Raw genomic sequence first — 17,241 nt, 5'->3', positions numbered from 1 at the left:
GGATGCGGCTCAGCCTCGTAGTGCTTTTCCTATCGTGGATGGCAGTTGTGGCACTGGAGAGTCCCAGCTGCTGTGACCAGCTTGGGCATCTGGGATTTGGGGCAGAGGATCTGTGCAAAGGGAGAAAGTGTGGCTACTAAAGTAGCAGTTCTGCTGGGCTTTTCCTTGTGGGGTTTGCAGCCACCACGAGTGCGCAGCCAGCTGGGTGTGGGGCTTTCGTCCTTTCTCCCAAACCGTGGGCTTGCCAGGGATGTGGCCAGATGGGGAGGAAGGGGCAGGACCGGGGGAAGAGGCAGGATGGGGAGGTGCTTCTGTGCAGGCAGAGGCCGAGCTTGCCTGTCCTGCTAATGCCAGTGTCCTACTTGGTGTCTGCATCAAGAACGGGGCTAATCCTAATCCAGGGCAAGGATAAAAGGCCACAAGTGCCACATGCCAGGAGCCACGTTCTGGTTGGCACTGGCCACGGTGCCTTTGTTTAGTGCCCTAAGCCCCGAGGTCAGTCCAGCTAGCTCAGTTCTAGCTCAGGCTTAGCTGGACCTGCCCTCCAGGATGGAGACAGAGCTGCTTTAGGGCCTTGGTCTGCCCACTGCTGCCAGCATAGCCAAGGACAAACACACACAGAGCTCACGTTTCAAGTTGTGTGTGGCTTTTCAACCCCATCAAATAGCTTTATTCACACAAACGTCCCTTAATTTACAAAGCCTCTGCCATTCATACACATCAGGGGATCCACAGTGTTCAAAGAACTTAAATAGAATGTTTCATACCAACCCAAGTAAATCAAGTACAAAAAATATTTATATAAAGTTGTTCACACATAGGTCCTAGATTACCAGCTTCTGTGCAAAAAAGAAAAAAAAAGAAAAATACAGATTAATTTACTAATATTATCTTTAGTTTAGAGTCTGGGTTTAAGCCTTCTGCTCTTGCTAGCTCAGCACAGGAGCTGTGAGGAGTGGGGGGAGCCCTCAGCAGGGCTGGGGCAGAGTGCCCCTGTCCTGGGGCTCACCCAGCACCCCCGGTGGTGTGGTAGTGAAGCAGCTGACCCTGCAAAGCTGCTGTTTCCTGCTGGGTGAGTGAGCTGAAGGCTCATGCTGGGTTGGGCAGCTGCTGTGAAGGGAGCAGGCGCCAGGATGGGGACACCAGGCACTCCTGTGTGGCCCCCGTGAGCTCTTTCAGCAGCCTAGACACACCCTCAGGACTAAAAGCATTTGGGCAGGCTGCAGAGAGATGATCTGGCAGATCACAGCTGGAAGAGAGCAGCTCCCTGCACTTCCCTTCTAGCTACACCCACCACCCCAGACACCCTGCCCTGAAGTGTGAAATGCTTCTGGACATGAAGGGCCCACCCGCTGGGATGTGCCTGTAACCAGCTGAGGAGCACAGGAGCCACTGGCACAACTCTTCCCACACCAGTGGCACAAGCATTGGCTGAATCTTGGTGCCAAGGAAATGGGGACTCTGCTTTCCCAGTGCTGTCCTGGATGATGGGCTGGGGGCTGTGAGGAGCAGAGCACAGCGCTGAGCTCCGCACACCCATCCCATGCCAGCACTGCCAAAAAAGGGACCAGGAGCACCCTTGCCCTGGGCAGCTGTAGTGTGAGGCTTGAGCAGCACAGGCCTGGGTAAGGAAGGAAAGCAGCAGTGTGTTTCCCTGTTCTCCTGACCTGCAGAAAGCCCAGGGAAACGAATCCCAGCTTGTGCCCTGAAGCAGCTGCCCCGTGACACTTGGCAGGCTTAAACCCAGACTCGTACTGCATACGGAGGAGACAGACACCGCACACAACGGAGGATTTCCACAACGATGGTAATGCTTGTTTTACATCTTATTGCTCCAGAAAGGCTCTGGGAGCCCGTGATATGTGAAGGAGCTGGGTCCTGAGGAGTAAAGGAAGACCACAGGGGTAACTCTTATCTGTCACTAGCACTGCTGACCCTCAAACACAGCAGTAAGGGGATACAGGGGAGCTAATCTAACCCCTCTAGACTAGAGCCACCTCTGCTTTCCTCCCCATGGACCAAAAGCTGGCTGGGAGATCCCCATGACACCTGCATGATGCCAGTGGTGTCAGCCTTGCTGCAGGCTGGTGCAGATAACACATTTCTCAATCCTCCTGAGGCTTGGCTTGTTCCCCCCACCCACCCCACATCCCTTTTGTAAACAGCAAAATCAGAAGTAAACAGTTTCATACAATCACTCCCCTGGCGTGGGCACCATCTGGGGCCGCACGAGCCTGGAGAGTTCTGCAAGGGGGGCTTGGCTCCCCCCACACCAACCAGCTACCCCCAGCACCTGCATGCTCAGCTTCACTGCAGCCAGGAAGAGACAGAGACAGCCTGGCCCTGGGCTGGGAAAAGGGCCACAGACTCTGTGTTGCTTTCTTAAGTTTGGATTTTCCCAGTGACACATCCTAGTGCCAAACATCCACAGCAGAGTGGCCTGCAGGAGCTGGGCAGGTGAGGCTGGATAGACCCACCTGGGGAGAGAAGGCTGAACATTCTCCATCCCACAGCATATGCAGGTTTGAGCTGTTCCCCGTTCCCACATTGTTCTAGAGGGAGTGCTGGTCTGGGCCAAAGTAACTGGAGGGGAGATGTGGGGAGCTGTAAACACAAAGCAGGTTCCTGTATAGTCTGGGGAGTTGAACACAGCAGCAATATCAGAGAGAAATGCTCTTAAAAGGACAAACTAATCAGGGAAACATCCACATTGGCCAAAGGCTAGCAGCCCTAGGACTCCTCCTTGGAAGTGTTCGCTAAATCCTAAGTAAGGCACTACGGTCTAGCTCACTAACATCAAGCTGTTGAAAAACACATCTGCAATGCAAAAGCTGAGGTGGAGACGTGTGGTTTGAAGATGGCCTGAAACAGCAGTGGACCAAGAGGGCTGGCCCTCCCAGGGCCTGCTGGACTCACTCCTGTCCTGAGAGGAACAAGGCAACCCACTCACTGCCTTCCAGCTTCACCTCCTGCCTTTCAGACTTGGTATTTCTCCTGCTAGGAAGCTCCCTTCAGCTGCAAAGTTATGCCTGCTGAGATGCCATTCCAGCAGGGAAAGCCAAGGCTTGGAGGACAAAGCCCTCTTACTGCACCTGTTCAGGCCAGGGTTCAGTTAGAACAGCTGTAACAGTCAGGAGCAAAGGCTCTGCCAGGTGGAGGAAGGATGGTCCAGTGATCAGGGCACTAACACTGCACTTGTGAGATAAAGGGTTCACTCTCCCCTTCCCGTGGGATGCAGCACAGAAAGCTGCAGGAATCCCACCCAGCTGCAGTACACAGAAGCATCCCTAGGGACAAACACAAGAGCAGTGTGAGAACAAGGGCTTGGTGCTGCATTTGTGCTGTCCAAACCTTCACAAGTCACAGCCAGCCAGTCTGGAGACTTCTAGTCCTCCTAAGAGGGACCAGGCCTTCCTGCAGCCACAGCTTTAGCTTTATGTCCTGGAAAAGACGGAAGAGAAGAAAGAAGCCCCTCCATCCTTTCCCTGCTCTGCCTTAGCCCACCTGAATTTCCTCGATTTCCGTTCCTTCCTGTGAGGTCAGCAAAGTACACTGAGGAGATACATGGAGGTGCTGCCAGTTAGGAACCTTCCAGTGATGGCAGAGGAAAGTGCAGGCAAGGACCAGTTCCCACAGCCAGGGATGAGGGGGCCAGGGGGACCCTCTCCTGCCCATGGCCATGGCCAGCTCCAGACTGAGCACCCCAGCAGCTCAGGAGTGATGCTGGGTCAGACCAGCCCACTTCCCAAACCACTGCTGGGTGATTTCACCTGCTAAGAAACATCTTAGGTGGTTCAGAAGCTGCAGGGTGGAGAAGAGGTGGTGCTTTACATTGCATTTACAGTGAGCAAAGTCTAAAGATCATCAACACAGGGCAGCCCCAGAATAGGAGTTTTGCTTCAAATACAGGCAAGGAAATAGAGTATAAACTGCTCAGCCTGAGGTTCCAATCTCCTGACCTGAGCTGTGCTGTACTGTAACCCACCCTGAACAGCAGCATTGCCTTTTGCTTCCTGGAGATCATTAGCTAGCAGGGAAAAGTGTCCTGTGGGAGGATAGAATCCAGCCCATGAGCCATTAAGGCCAAACCTCCTTCTCTCCCCAGCATTGTTCCTATCGACTGAAGTTTGGCATTAAATGGATCAGAGAAGTGGACTGCTTTCTGTTTCTCTTGTACTCAGATGATGTCAACCTGAAAATTGTACTCAGCAGCTCCCCAGTTCCCTCTGTATAGAAAAACAGTAACAAAGATGATAGTGAAATCCAGCTTGGGAAGACCTGCTTTGCCAAATGGCTTTCCAGCTTGTTTATCCTACTCTATCCTAATGTCAGCTGCTCATAGCCTGGGCAGCACCACCTACTCAGGGGCTGCCTGGCTATGAGGTTATTTAGCTGCTTGCAACATGTGGTCCAAGAGACTCATTTTTCCTAAAGCACTGCACTCCCGAGGCAAACCTAGCCAGCACTCAGCTCCCATTTTCCCTAGGCAAAATCAGAAGCTTTGAACCCAAAACTGTGCCCAGCTGGACTCGGAGCTGGTGCCTGGCAGCACACCTCACCATCAGGCTGCTGATACCCACTTCCTTATGGAACCACATCCCTAGAAACATCTACTAAATCAAACGGCAGCACAGGAGACATGGGGAGGGCTGGGCACGGGCAGCTCTGCTCTCTGGATCTTGTTTCAAAGTCTCATGAATGTGACAGCTGCCAGCTTGTGTTCTTCCACAGGCCCCTCCAGCCCCCTCCCACACCCCCACAACACCCCTTCCCAACACAAAAAAGTAACACCCAAAGATTTCACATTGCCAGAGATCCTGCAGACCAGGGATCTTCTGTATCATCATCTTCCCTTATCTTTGACTTCCTTGTTGCACGTAAATAATGGAGATTATGGGTCCCTGGTAAATAAATCTGCAAGAGAAAACAAGAGAGGAGAAAGAGGTCAGGTTTGTCAGTGGTTTGCCCCAGTTACTACATTATGACTCCAGGCATTGGCTGCTGGATGGAAGGGGTGTAGGATACCACTCCTGCCACCTGCCCACTGATCCCAGTTAGTCCAAAACGAGTGCTGCCACATCTCTCTACTGCCCAGTGCTTTTGCTATCGATCCAGATAGGAACTGGGCTCAGTTTAGAGTCAGTTTTTTCCCCAGAGGGACTCAGACAGCAGTGCATAGAGCACATTGCCAAGGACAGCATGTATGCAGCTGCCCCAGGCGGGAGCTGAGCTGGGACAGGCTGGCTGGGGCTGAGCACCTCCCCACAACACAGCCCCATCCCACACAGCTCCCCGCAGTGACAGTCCTGCTGGAACAAGGACAAGTGTTCCCACAGCAGAGCCTGGCCTTGAGAGTCCATGTGATGTGTCTGTGAGTGACGGCTCCCTGTTCTCTATCAGGAAAGGTGGAACAAGCTGCAACCCTGGAGCTGCCCTGCACTGCTCATCCCCTACATCAGCAGCAGCTCAGACACTGCGAGCAGCTCTGCAAAAGGTGGGTAAAATCCAGGTTGGTGCAACTGGAAGCAGAGCAGGATAGGTTCACAGCTCAGCCCACAAGGATGCTCAGTGCCAGGGATTTTAGAACAGGCAGGTATTTGCTGCATCAATCCCTGCTTAGGCCAAAGTCTCAACACACAACAACCTCCATGGTCCCTGTAGCAGCAAGGGTGCTGCACCCATTCATCCACAGCCCTGACACCCGCCCATCCTCCAAGCTCAGGGACATGGGAATGCTCAACTCTGCACATAAGCTACCAGTGCTTTCCACACAATTTGTGTGCAACCCAGAAGATTCCCTGTGGACAGCAGAAGAACAGCACATGTACACGTGATGTCACTTCTGTACTGAAAATACATCCTTCAGGATGTCCCAAACTCAAGGAGGCACCAGCAGAGCCAAGGGCAGCAGCTGTGGTAGGAAGCAGCAGGGGTGGTCTATGAGCTCTAAACTCAGACAGTGACATGGAAAAAAAAATGTGGGGGGTGGATTTAGTTCCCCCATTCAGCAGGGGCAGGTCCCACCCCACCAGGGATGGGTGAGGGGCTCTGTAGAGACACCAAGGGAGCAGTGGGAAAGACCTGCTGCAGAAAAAATGCATCTGCCCAGCAAATTACTCCAATCCCTTAGTCCTAGGAAATCTCATTAAAGAAATCCCTGCCTGAGGAACACATTTCTAAAGGACGAGGCTGCTCAGAGCAGAAGGCAGGGTCCTGGGCACACTCCTTTTCAGGAGAGGTTAACCAAGGGATGCCACTTTTGCAGGCTGCCATTGGAATAAAGCCTTTCTGTTTGAGGAGGCAAGAGGCACACAGACATTGGGTCAGGGCAAACACAGAGGGATTCTCCTGGAAGATTTCTCCTATTGTGCAGCTTCATTAGCAAGTAGGGCAGTGTTTCTGTTTGTGCTTCCCTGGAGCAGGAGCATTTTCAGGGAAGGCGCTTGCTTGAGCAGCCCTGAGCTCACTGCTCTGAGACAGGAGAGCTCACCCCACTGACGCACATTGTTGCAGGGGCTTGTTCAGGAGCTTTTAATCCCTCCACTGATGCCACTTATAGTTTTAATCAGCTCGAACGTTCATTCGGCATCAGCAGGATGTGAACCAGCAGCCCGTGGAGCCCTCACCCAGCACGCAAGATGACACCAATGTGGGGGTCACACAGAGGGGTCTGCAGGGCAGAGAGGACTCAGTGCAGAGGAGGGAGAGATAACCCATCACCTCCTCGTGTTAACCATGTCATCTGCCCCTGTGTGGGAACACAGAGTGCGAGGGAAGGGGGCTGAGTGCCTGATTTATCTCCTGAGCCTTTCCTCGTGCTCTGTACCTATACTTGTGATGCATTCCTTGGGTGAATCCTTAAATCCAACCGCAGTGACCTCCCCCAGAAGGCAAAGCAGGGGTGACAGTGAGCAAACACTAACACAATTGGCCAGAAGTGACATGGTCCAGGTCACCCTCAGGGCCTCATTTCACCCCAGGTAGAATCAACACTGCCCAGAAGGGTATCACCACTCTGTGGGGTGGCCCCTGTGATGCTGCATTCACTGTTACGGCTGAGAAGAGGAACTGACACTGCTTTTACTGTCCTGTGGCTTTTGTCCATGCCAAGATCCACAAACCACACAAAAAACAGTCCAAAGTCAAAACCAACATTGTTTTAGGAATGAAATTGCTGTCCTTTAACTGGCCAGTGAGTAAAACTTGAGCTGAGTGATACTAACAGACAAGATCTAACATGATGCAGCAGCCCATGTTCACTGACAGCTCTCAGAGCTGCTGCTGTGTCCCTGATCCCTGTCTGTCCTCCAGCTCCAAAATTCCACAGGGCAGCAGTTTATCAGCAGTGCTGGGAGTGGCTGGGCACAGCACCAGAGAGCTCTGGCCAGGACAGACACCATCATGCAGGGTGAGCAGATGAGCTTGTTCAGCATCAGCTCCTGGTGCACGTTGGAAATGCAAAGAGCAGAACAATGCAAATGCAAACAGCCACTCTCAGCTGAAACTGGAATAATCAAACCCAGTGACAGAGGAGTGCTGGAGAGAACCAGGCTGGCCACAGCTATTGAACACCTTCCTGCTCATGACAGCCCCTGAGATGCTGCAGCCTGCACAGATTCTTGCCATTCATCTTAGCATCCACCCAAAATCAGACCAACTGTTTTATGCACAGTGAAAATATCATTGAATACAATCTACCAGAACAAGCTGCCTTCTACATTGATCACAACCATTGTGGTTTGATGTCCTGTGTGAATCAAAACGACAAAGTTTCTTAAACACATAATTGTCAGTGGTGGGTGATGCTGTACTCACCCCCCTTGTGTTTCTGTGGCCAAGGCCCCTGTGTCACTGCAGTAAGCAGCAAAAGGTGAAACTGCCACTGTACCCTTGTGCCTCTGCAACTTGTCTAAGGGGTTGCACAAACCCACCCCATCAGAGGATCCCACTGGAGCAGCATCTCAGGGAGGCCCCTCACAAGCCCCAGGGAATCTGGAAGGCAACTACAAAGGTGACATAGAAAGAAAGATGTTCACACTGCAGGAAAGGAGAGTTGTCCTAGCTTTCCAGTACTGGGAAGGAGGGGTGAAATACTCCCCAGTGTGCAGTGCAGTTAGTGCTGGGCTATCACACAGTCAAAGAGACCCATCAGCAAATACCCAGCACAACCCAGCCACTCCCTAATTGTACTAGAAAGGCTTTTGTCCTCTTTGCCGAAAAGGCAGTTTTTGCCAACAACTCTAGGGAGTTGTAGATAAACTTGGCTTTATGTAAACATTTGGAGAAGGTAGGGAAGCAGCGTTCAAATTAAAAAGAGAATACCTTCGTTTTTCCCAGGGAAATGCTGCCTACCTCTGCTAGAACTATTGCCCCAGGGCCACCAACAGTGGGAAGCACAAGGAGATAATGAGTCATCTCCACCTCAGTGTCCAGCATAAACCAAGCCAAAAACACTTTCCTGTCTGAGAACTGACATTTCCTATCTGCATTTTGGGAGAGTAACAGAGCATGAAGCTGTCAGGTGCGTGCAGCATCCGTGGCAGAACTAAAGGCGAAGCTGCTGAGACATGAAGCGAAATCTGAAGAGGTCAGTGGCATAGCAAATAAGCAAAAATCCGATTCCCTGGGTCAGGGAGGGTTACAGTTTTCCAGGTTATGACATGAACCCAAGGCTGAGCAGGTCTGAACTGTCCTGGGGAAGAACCCGCTGCATGACCCAGCATAGCAAAGCTACACACCAGTGCCACAAATAAGTTGGAAGAGGTTACATGAGTTTCTCGGTCAACTAAAATTACCTGAGAGCAGAATTCAGGCCTTGCTCTAAATCCCATTTTAAGCTTCTCAAGCAGGTTTCCAATTTAAGATTTGCATTTAATAGCACCCAGAAGAAGGCTGATGTGAATGCACAACTACACCGCAAAACCCACCAAATATTCTGGCTGTCCCACGAGTGAGGCAGAGGAATACTCTGGGTTTGCAGGGAACATATGGCTGGTGCTGGGCTCTATCTGGGCCAAGCGATCACGCTCCATGTGGCAGGTTGGGTTATGTAAGAGCATCCCTGGCTACTGCAGCTGTGTCACGATGGAGCGATCGGTGCAGACTCACGGATGGAGTGGGGTGGGGGGGGCTGCAGGAGGCAGCTGGGTTTGAGCAAACAGCCGTGGGGTAGGACTGTCCCCTCGGTGTTTGTTATCCCTTCATGTACTATTCCGCAGATCTGCGCAGGATGAATTTTCCCCCGAGGGCAGGGGCTGGTTGCATAACGCAGCAGCATCGTGTCAGCACAGAGCCAGCGCAGATGGCAGAGCCCGGCCTGACCCTCCACCTGCGGCAGAGCTGCTCCAACATCCCCATCAGCCCTGCACCTCGCCCCGGGGCACAAGGCCGGGTGTCTGCTCTTCCCCGGGGCTGGAGCACACCCATCTTAAGGGCTCATATTTCCGCAGATTCACACCCCCACCCTAATCCCAGCCCGCACTTGCACTGGGACCAGTATCCAGCCCCAGGCAGCAGTGCTCAAATCAGCTATTCACACTTGAGATGGGTGTTAAATATTTTGTGCCTGGAAGAGTGCAGAGGGGATGGTCTGTGGACCAGTTTGGACAAACCAACAGAGAAGAACAAGACCAACCCAATAGCTCTTTTCATTTCCATATCCCTATTTTTCTACATACAGCACAGAGTGTACCTGGGCACACAGAGAGAGGGGGAGTCAGGCACCACATCCTTTTCCATAAGCTCAGGAACCCTCAGGTGGCAGCAATGAGGGGTTTTAGCAAAACCAGCCGAAATGCCACCACCTTCCCCACCACCTGCTGCTGGGGGCTTGCTCTCAGAGTTGGCCAGGCACACAGCCATCAGGTGGCCAGGGAAATGGTTTCCTCCCTCTCTGCCCTCTTACATCCATGGTCAGCTCCAGTCCAGCTGGCTCTGTGTGGTTTCAGGGCGAGGTGAGGGCTGGGGCCCAAGCTGTGATGCCACCACCTGACACAGGCAGGCTGTCAGAGATCTCCTGGGACCAGTGATGGGCAGGCAGCTCTGCAGGAGGCTGAGAAAGGATGTGGGCTAGAAAGACGTCAGCCTCACCCCTGGTAATCTTCAGTTTCATTGAAATGCTTGGCTGGGAGAATCCCTAGTAACAGCTCCTGTTTACAGACAGCTTTGCTGTGTAGGCAACACCTCCCAGTCCTTCCGTGTCACTGGTTAGTGACACCACCAGCTACCCCACACCCTGGGGGTCCTTCCAGACCATGTGTGACCACCCAGGCCTCAGGATCAGGACCTCAGAGCTTGAGACTGTTTAGCAGGGGGGGAGAAGAGAGGGGACTCTGCTTGGACAGAGCTGAGCTCAGTCTGAGCAGAGCTGTTTTTAAGCTTCCTTCCTGAGTAGACACAGGTCTACAAACACAGATGCTGGAGACCAAAGCATCTCCTGGATTTGGGCCACTGACATTCACACCAAAGGGAAGTCCTGCCTTTAATAGGGAAATGAAACAGAGCCACAAGATGGACCCACGTGCCTTGTAGGTGAAAGCAAAGAGTTTTGTGCCAAGACAGATGTGCCACTTGGTGCCTGCTCACTAAGCCAGCTGAGCCCTGAGGTGTCCTTCCCAAGTGTCACAGGGGAGGGGGATGGTGCTAGACAGGGAGCTGCTCCCAGCACAGACCGTGGAAATTATATCACACAGCAGGAGAGGCAGAACTGGCAGATCCCTCCCTGCCCCTGAGAGAGACAGATGTCCCTAAAGCTTATAGCAAGTGCTTGCAGGTCTCTCTCTGCTGTGCCCCAGCCTGTCTCAGCCACTAGCCAGGACCTCTGAGGAGCAGGGCTCCTGCCCAGCCCTTCCAGCTCCACTGGGCCCTCGGGCGGTGACAGGATGTGCAGCTGCTAATTCTATTTCTCACCTCTGCTTTATTTTTGCAGTAGAATAGATGAAAACAATCTCAGAAGCAGTGCTCTGATGAGTCACTATAGAAATAGCTCTAGAAACATAAAAGTCTCCTTTGTGTCACTACAAAGTGCACTATTGGGCCAGTACAGCCAACAGAAATAAGACAAAAAGTGCGAATCACTTACCCAGCTGCAAAGCACAGCAGTGCCCTGCCCTGAATTTAAGCAGCACATGTAACCTGGTCCATTCTGGTTTCAAGCTCAAAGGCATCAGGTCGATCCTGCGGGTTAGCAGCCAACATGTCTTTCAAGAGCTGCTTGATCCCCTCAGACATGGAAGTCCTGCGTTTCTGAGGGATGTGCAGCTCCATCTTTGGGTTTTCTAGCAGCGCTTCCCCAACGGGCACGATCTCAGTCCCCTGCTTGATGTAAGTCCCCAGCAGCTCCTTCTTGGTCTCGGCATCAATGAAAGTGATCCTCTCAATCATGGCCCAGATGATGATGCCGAGGGCAAAGATGTCAGCCTTGGCAGTGTAGTGTCCCTCCCAGACCTCGGGTGCCATGTAGAAATCAGAGCCACAGGCTGAGGACAGCCAGTACTTGTTCACATTCACGTTTTTGTTTTCGTGCCCACCCTCCTTGCCCCGAGCAGTCAGGCCAGCGCAGACCTTGCTCAGCCCGAAGTCGGCCACCTTGAGCACAGGGGTGCCAGATTTCTCAGTTATCAGGATGTTGTCAGGCTTCAGGTCCCGGTGGACAATGTGGTTCTTGTGCAGGAAGGCAATGGCACTGGTCAGCTGCAGCATGAAGCTCTTGTTGGTGGCTGGGTCGGGCCTTCGGGACAGCACGTACTGGTTGAGGTCTCCCCCTTCGCAGAACTCCATGACGAACCACAGGTAGCAAGGCTCCTCTGCATAGCCCAGGATCCTCTCACCTGACCAAAAGGGATAAAAGAGCGGGTTTTTCAGACACATTACAAAGTCCATACTGACCCAGGATGGGTGAGGAACAACAGGTCTGGTTTATGTGGATAGCAAAGGCTTTGGGAATGTGACTGGGACCTATTGCACTGCAAGGCACCAGTGATGCTGGCACTGCTGTGCCTTCACGTGCTTTGGGATCCTGTTGAGCACAACACACCAGCACCATGTTTATCCAAATCACTGCTGGGAACCGGCTCAGGGACCTCCTCCCAGCAAAGTGCAGAGAACGTATTTTCTTCAGTCCTACCACCAGGCCATTCTCCCCAGGCTCTGACAGCCAAAGCAGCAGAGGCTAAAAGCACAATTAGCAGTGAGTCTACAGGAGAAAAATCAGTTCTGTGAATGCCTCCTCTCCCATCTGAGCTCTGCTGCAAGAGGCAAAGGCTGGCTCATTCCATACACTTTACTGGAACTGCACACAGGGAGTAAATCACAGCCCTTAAAACTGTGCCAGCACAGTCTTGCCAAGAGTGGTCACACCAGTGTCCAAGCCCTATGGCCCACTGGGTCTTCCCAGACGGAATTTGTGCATTTAAGGATTGCATTTGTGCTGGGAAAACTCTGCCACTTCATCCAGCTTTCATTAAGTGCCAACAAGTCTTTAATGAGAGGAAACTAGAGGTCCAAGCCACAAACAATGTTTGCTGAGTGTAATCTCAGCCACACTTATAACTGCTCATACTACCCAGTATTACACCCCAAACAGCTTCTTCCTTCACCAGACATCAAACTGAGCTCTTCAAACTCAGAGCATGTCAGGGCTGGTCCATTAAATCTAGGCTTTACTCCATAAAACTCCTACCTAGGGAAGGACTCTCCTGCACATCAATTAAACATGTGAAGAACACAACAGCATCATATCAGCTAATGGAGCCATGTCTACCACTGGTGCTCCCCAGGGCTGCCAGGATGCCCCAGGGGGCATTGGCAACAGACCCATCCTGTTAGCTGATGCCAGGAATGCAAACCCCACTGTCAGACCCCAAGTCTCCTCCAGAGAGCACCCAGGTGATTGGCAGAGCCTGCACACACCACCAGAGCATCATTTTGCTCTAGAAACTGATTTTTTTAATCCTCAAGCACCATAAGAGAGAAGCTGGAGGACACCACTCACCTCTGCCATAGTTAAAAACTCCCACAGCCAAACTCAAGTGTTTTTGAAAGCAGTGAAATAACTCCACCCATTTGACAAAGTTGGGTTTTGTTCGAGCAAAGCCCTAGAGAGCATCTGGGAAAGCAAAAAACTTCCAGCAGCAGGTAAAGCCAAGGACTACCAGGGACACCCAGCACTGGTCAGCAATCAGTGTGGGTGGGAATATTGGTTATTTGCACAAACAGTCTGTATCCATGGCTACTGTTATGGAAATGGAAATCTGCACAACAGAAGGATTTGGCTGCACCTCCCTATCCTCGGCAATCTTTTGCTGAGGTTAGGTCTGAAGGTTAGATCTGGGGGATGAAAGAACAGGGTGGAGATACACAGGGTACAGGGTGCACTTCGGAGGTCTCATCTGGCTGGAAGGGGGCTCAGCATGAAAGCCCAAGGGCCAGCTGGGAGCAGCACAGGACAGCTTGGCTCTGGAGACCAAAATGCTGACCAGGAAAAGCAGCTTCTCTGGTGCAAGCCACCTTTGGCATGACAGCATGGAAACTTAAGGAGAGGCTGCTTGTCCTGGGAGCAGAGACCTTGGCAGAGCCAGGACAGCCCCAGCTCACACAGCTGCCACCACTCTGATTTGTTAAACCCCAGTGACATCACAGCAGGACACAGGGTTCAGCCTTCCTGCTCCCCTCTGCAGCCATACAGCCCCAACACAGGGAGCTGAAGGGTCTGGCTATTCTCTGCCAGGAATCAAACCATGACAGGGAGCACAGCAGAGCCCCACATCCCTCACACACAGCCAGGTGGGAGCATCCACACAGCACTGCTGGCAGCCCCTTCCCAGAGGAAGTGGCTCAAACACTGGCTCAGCAGCAGCCAGGAACTGTTAGCTCCGACAAGTCAAGGTTTGTTTTCAGCATAAGGAAGGCTCTGATTTAAAACCTAGCCCCTGAACCTCAGCAAGAGCAGGAAAGATGATGGGGATCCAGCAGTAGCTGTGAGCACCAGGCACTTCACTTTGGGTGGAGTGTTGCAAGTAGAGGCTTAAGCCAAAAGTAATATTTCCTCATTTTCTTTCTATAATCTGAAACTGTTTTAGTTGTTAAATCATCTTCCTGCCTTCAAAACAAACAGCTTTAAACATAAAGAGCTGGCAATATGCTCCCTAAAGATGAGATGTTTGTTAGCAAACTGAAGACAAGCAATCAAGAGCTGAGGAGATGCCAATGACAGGCTGGACCTGTTCTCTATCACCAAGCCAGCATCCCCATGTGCTCCCTGCCCAAACACAGGATGGAACACACTCACACTCCATCCTTCCAGCAGCACACACACACCTCCCCCACCCCATCCTGGGAGCTCATTAGCAGCATGCTAATTTGCTTAGCTTCACAGGGAAAATAAAAATCTAATGAGAGCAGAAGCAGCATCCCAGTGCCCACCACCACACATAACCTCTGACTCCCTCTGTGCAAGGAGGCAGCAGCAGAGAGATGGGAGCTAGCAGCATGGAATTCTGGGTGGTTGGAATGATGGCAACACATATGGGTGACACCAGGGCAGCCCACGAGTGAGGCTGAGTGCTGGTAGCAGGCTGGTGGCCACAGATGGCATGGGAGGAGCAGGAAGCCACACTTTATACCTGTTCACTTAAGGCAGCTGTCACTGCTGTGGGTTAGGAGCAAGAGGGGCACGTGATATGCACAAGCCCTGGAGGTGCTCCTGTGTCAGGGCTCCAAGCACATTGCACGGGTATGTGCCTCTCCTCCAGCTCAGTGCCGAGCTTTCACCTTCCTTTACACATCCTGCCCTTAAATTTAATTACTCCACACCTCGTTAAAATGATAAACGTTCAGGCTCCGCGCCATAGCTGAGACCAAACCCCGCCTGGTATCCCGACAGTTGTGCTCCTGATTCAGAAAGTCTCGGATTAATCCTCACTGTGCCCTGAGCCCCAGCACGTTGGCACAGCATCTGTGCTGGCCTGTAAATAGCCCAGCTGCAGTCGTGCAGAATGGCACGGCAGCACAGCTCCACGGCCACCGCCACAGCTCCAGCGCTGCTGCCGCCAGGGAAGGAGAGCAGGAGACCTGCGGGGCTCATCCAGCTCCAGCTTTTGCTTTGAAAATATTTATCTATGTCTATCAGACCCAAGGCTTGGGAAAGCAGCAAGCACAGGCTGCCCGGCACAACACAGCCCCGAGGGCAGCCAGGCAGATGGAAGGGAGAATGTGCTCCAGCTTGGTTTGGGGAGTCAAACTGCTCCAGGCTGGGGATGCAGAGTCCAGCTCGGCTCCCCTCTAAGGGGCTGCAGCAGGACCAGGGCAGGCAAAGCCCTTCCCATTGCTGGGAATTCAGGAGGCTCAACCCCCACCTAGAGATGGGGCATCTATGGGTCTCCTTCTCCACCTGGAGATGGGGTACCTCCAGCTACCCAAGAGCTTCCCCAAGCCAAGCCACCTCTCCTCGGGGTGTGCAACATGACAGAGGGGGGCAGAACCCCCCACACATGCTACAGCTGGACACACACCCAAAGGGAAGAGTTGGCTCCTCTCCCAGGGAGCTATGTGCCCTGGCTGTACAGGAATTTGGACACTGCCCTTCTCAGGGAGCCTCCCTTGGGTGGTTGTGTGAAGGAAGAGCAGGAGCTGGGATGCATGGGGAGAGCCAGGCAGGTCTGGACATATCCTCCCACCAGGGATACAGAGGGGACAGGCAAGGCAGGGACAGTCAGAGCCACAGGTTTGCTCAGAGGACGGATCTCAGGAGCTTTGCACGAGCTCTGTGCCTGGCAGGGGGCCTGGGGGCTGCCTACACTGGGGGGCACAGGGAGACTGAGCTCCCCAAGGAGCTGACAGGAATCCCAACACACAAGTTTGGGGAAGGAAGGATTGGGATGAGCACAGGGGGCACAGGGCTCCAGTATTTTTCCACATCTTCACGGCACATTGGCAAAGCTGCATCTGACAAGCAGCAAAGGGAGCAAAGGGAGGGAGGGAGCATTTTGGAGATGTCACCATCACAGTCATTGGCTGTGACAGGAGAAGGTGACCCCTGACAGCCCCATGATGCTGAGGGACCCCAGGGGAAAATGGGGGTATCAGCCCAGGCTACAGGCATTAGTGCTTCCAGGGCTGCTCCCACAGAGACAGCAATGGGGGAACATGGGGACAGTCCTAAAGCTGTGAGAGCCTGAGCCATAACAGGGGGCAGCCTTGGGGTGCTCAGAGATGGGACAGCGCATCGGGCAGAGAGGGGGAGATGTCCCCTTGGTGTAACTGGGACACAGGCTGTGAAGGTTCCCGAGGGATGTGTGAGAGCTATGGCACAGGTCAGGATAGCAGACAGAGCCTCAGTATTTGAGGTGTAAGGGAGGAGGAGGTCAGTGCTGGCCAGGGGTCCAGCACACAGGGATGTCCCCCAGGGGCTGGGTCTGAGCCTGGAGATAACAACAGGGCCCGTCAGGACTGGGGGCAGGACTGCAGGGCACACGGAGGGAGCCCATGGCATTGCTGCAAGACATGCATGGGGTTTAGGGAATGGTTTCCTGGGAGCAGCATACAGGAAAGGGAGAGTACAGGGGGTGGCACAGGGTCCAGGACAAGGATTCCCCAGGTGTGTTCAGGGTGGGTGGCAGCAAAGAAGGGCAGCAGAGGGACCCTGTGGGGAGCCCTGCAGGACAGGACAAAGATGGGTGATGGGAGCAAGCCTAGAGCAGATACCCCAGAGGGGACCCTAAGACTGCAGGGGTGATGCCTGCACAGTGGGGAGACCCCAGGGGTGGTTACTCTGGAAAAGCAGTGAGTCAAGGTGGGGAGAAGGGCATTATGAGAGCTGGGGGGAGCTTTGGGTGCTCTTGAGCACAGACAATGCCCACGAGGGATTTGAGCAATAGGGCGATGGGGAGCAAGCAAGGGCAGCAGCAGTGCTTGAGGTGCGGGTACTGTGGAAGGGTGTCCGTGGGGAAGGGAGACAACACCAAGACGTCCTGCATGGGGCATCCCGGCGGTCACCTGGTCAGAGGGGTGTAACGTGGGAGTGGGGCAGGAGGATGGGTGTGGGGGTCATTGAGGCAGCGGGGAGGTGACAAATCCAGGTGCGCAGGGGTAGGAATGGGTGACACGGGTGTCAGGGACAGGCCCTGGGCGTGGCAGGGCAGCCCGGGAGGTGCCCTAAGAGGGCGCTGGGGCCGTGCCGGGGGTGCCCCAGGGGTGCCGGTACCTTTGAGGGAGGTCTCGACGAGGCGCAGGTAGGGCGGGCTG

The 17,241-nt window shown here is 53.3% G+C and overlaps 1 protein-coding gene across 1 annotated transcript in view; it reads right to left on the bottom strand.

Annotated features, from left to right (window-relative positions):
• Positions 1-629: 629 nt before the first annotated feature.
• Positions 630-17,241, bottom strand: part of STK35 (serine/threonine kinase 35) — a 20,646-nt gene continuing 4,034 nt past the window's right edge. Inside the window, exons 2-4 of the mRNA XM_008635999.2 lie at positions 17,201-17,238; positions 11,081-11,828; positions 630-4,914 (exon numbers count right to left, since the gene is read on the bottom strand). Coding sequence (XP_008634221.1) covers positions 11,116-11,828; positions 17,201-17,238 — 751 coding nt within the window. The 3' untranslated portion in view covers positions 630-4,914; positions 11,081-11,115. The remainder of the gene's footprint in view (positions 4,915-11,080; positions 11,829-17,200; positions 17,239-17,241) is intronic.

Source organism: Corvus brachyrhynchos, unplaced genomic scaffold (assembly GCF_000691975.1).
Source record: "Corvus brachyrhynchos isolate BGI_N302 unplaced genomic scaffold, ASM69197v1 scaffold10, whole genome shotgun sequence".
In the NCBI taxonomy this organism is placed as follows: domain Eukaryota; kingdom Metazoa; phylum Chordata; class Aves; order Passeriformes; family Corvidae; genus Corvus; species Corvus brachyrhynchos.
Note: the sequence above shows the minus strand (reverse complement) of the source record. Positions and strands in the feature narration are given on the sequence as shown.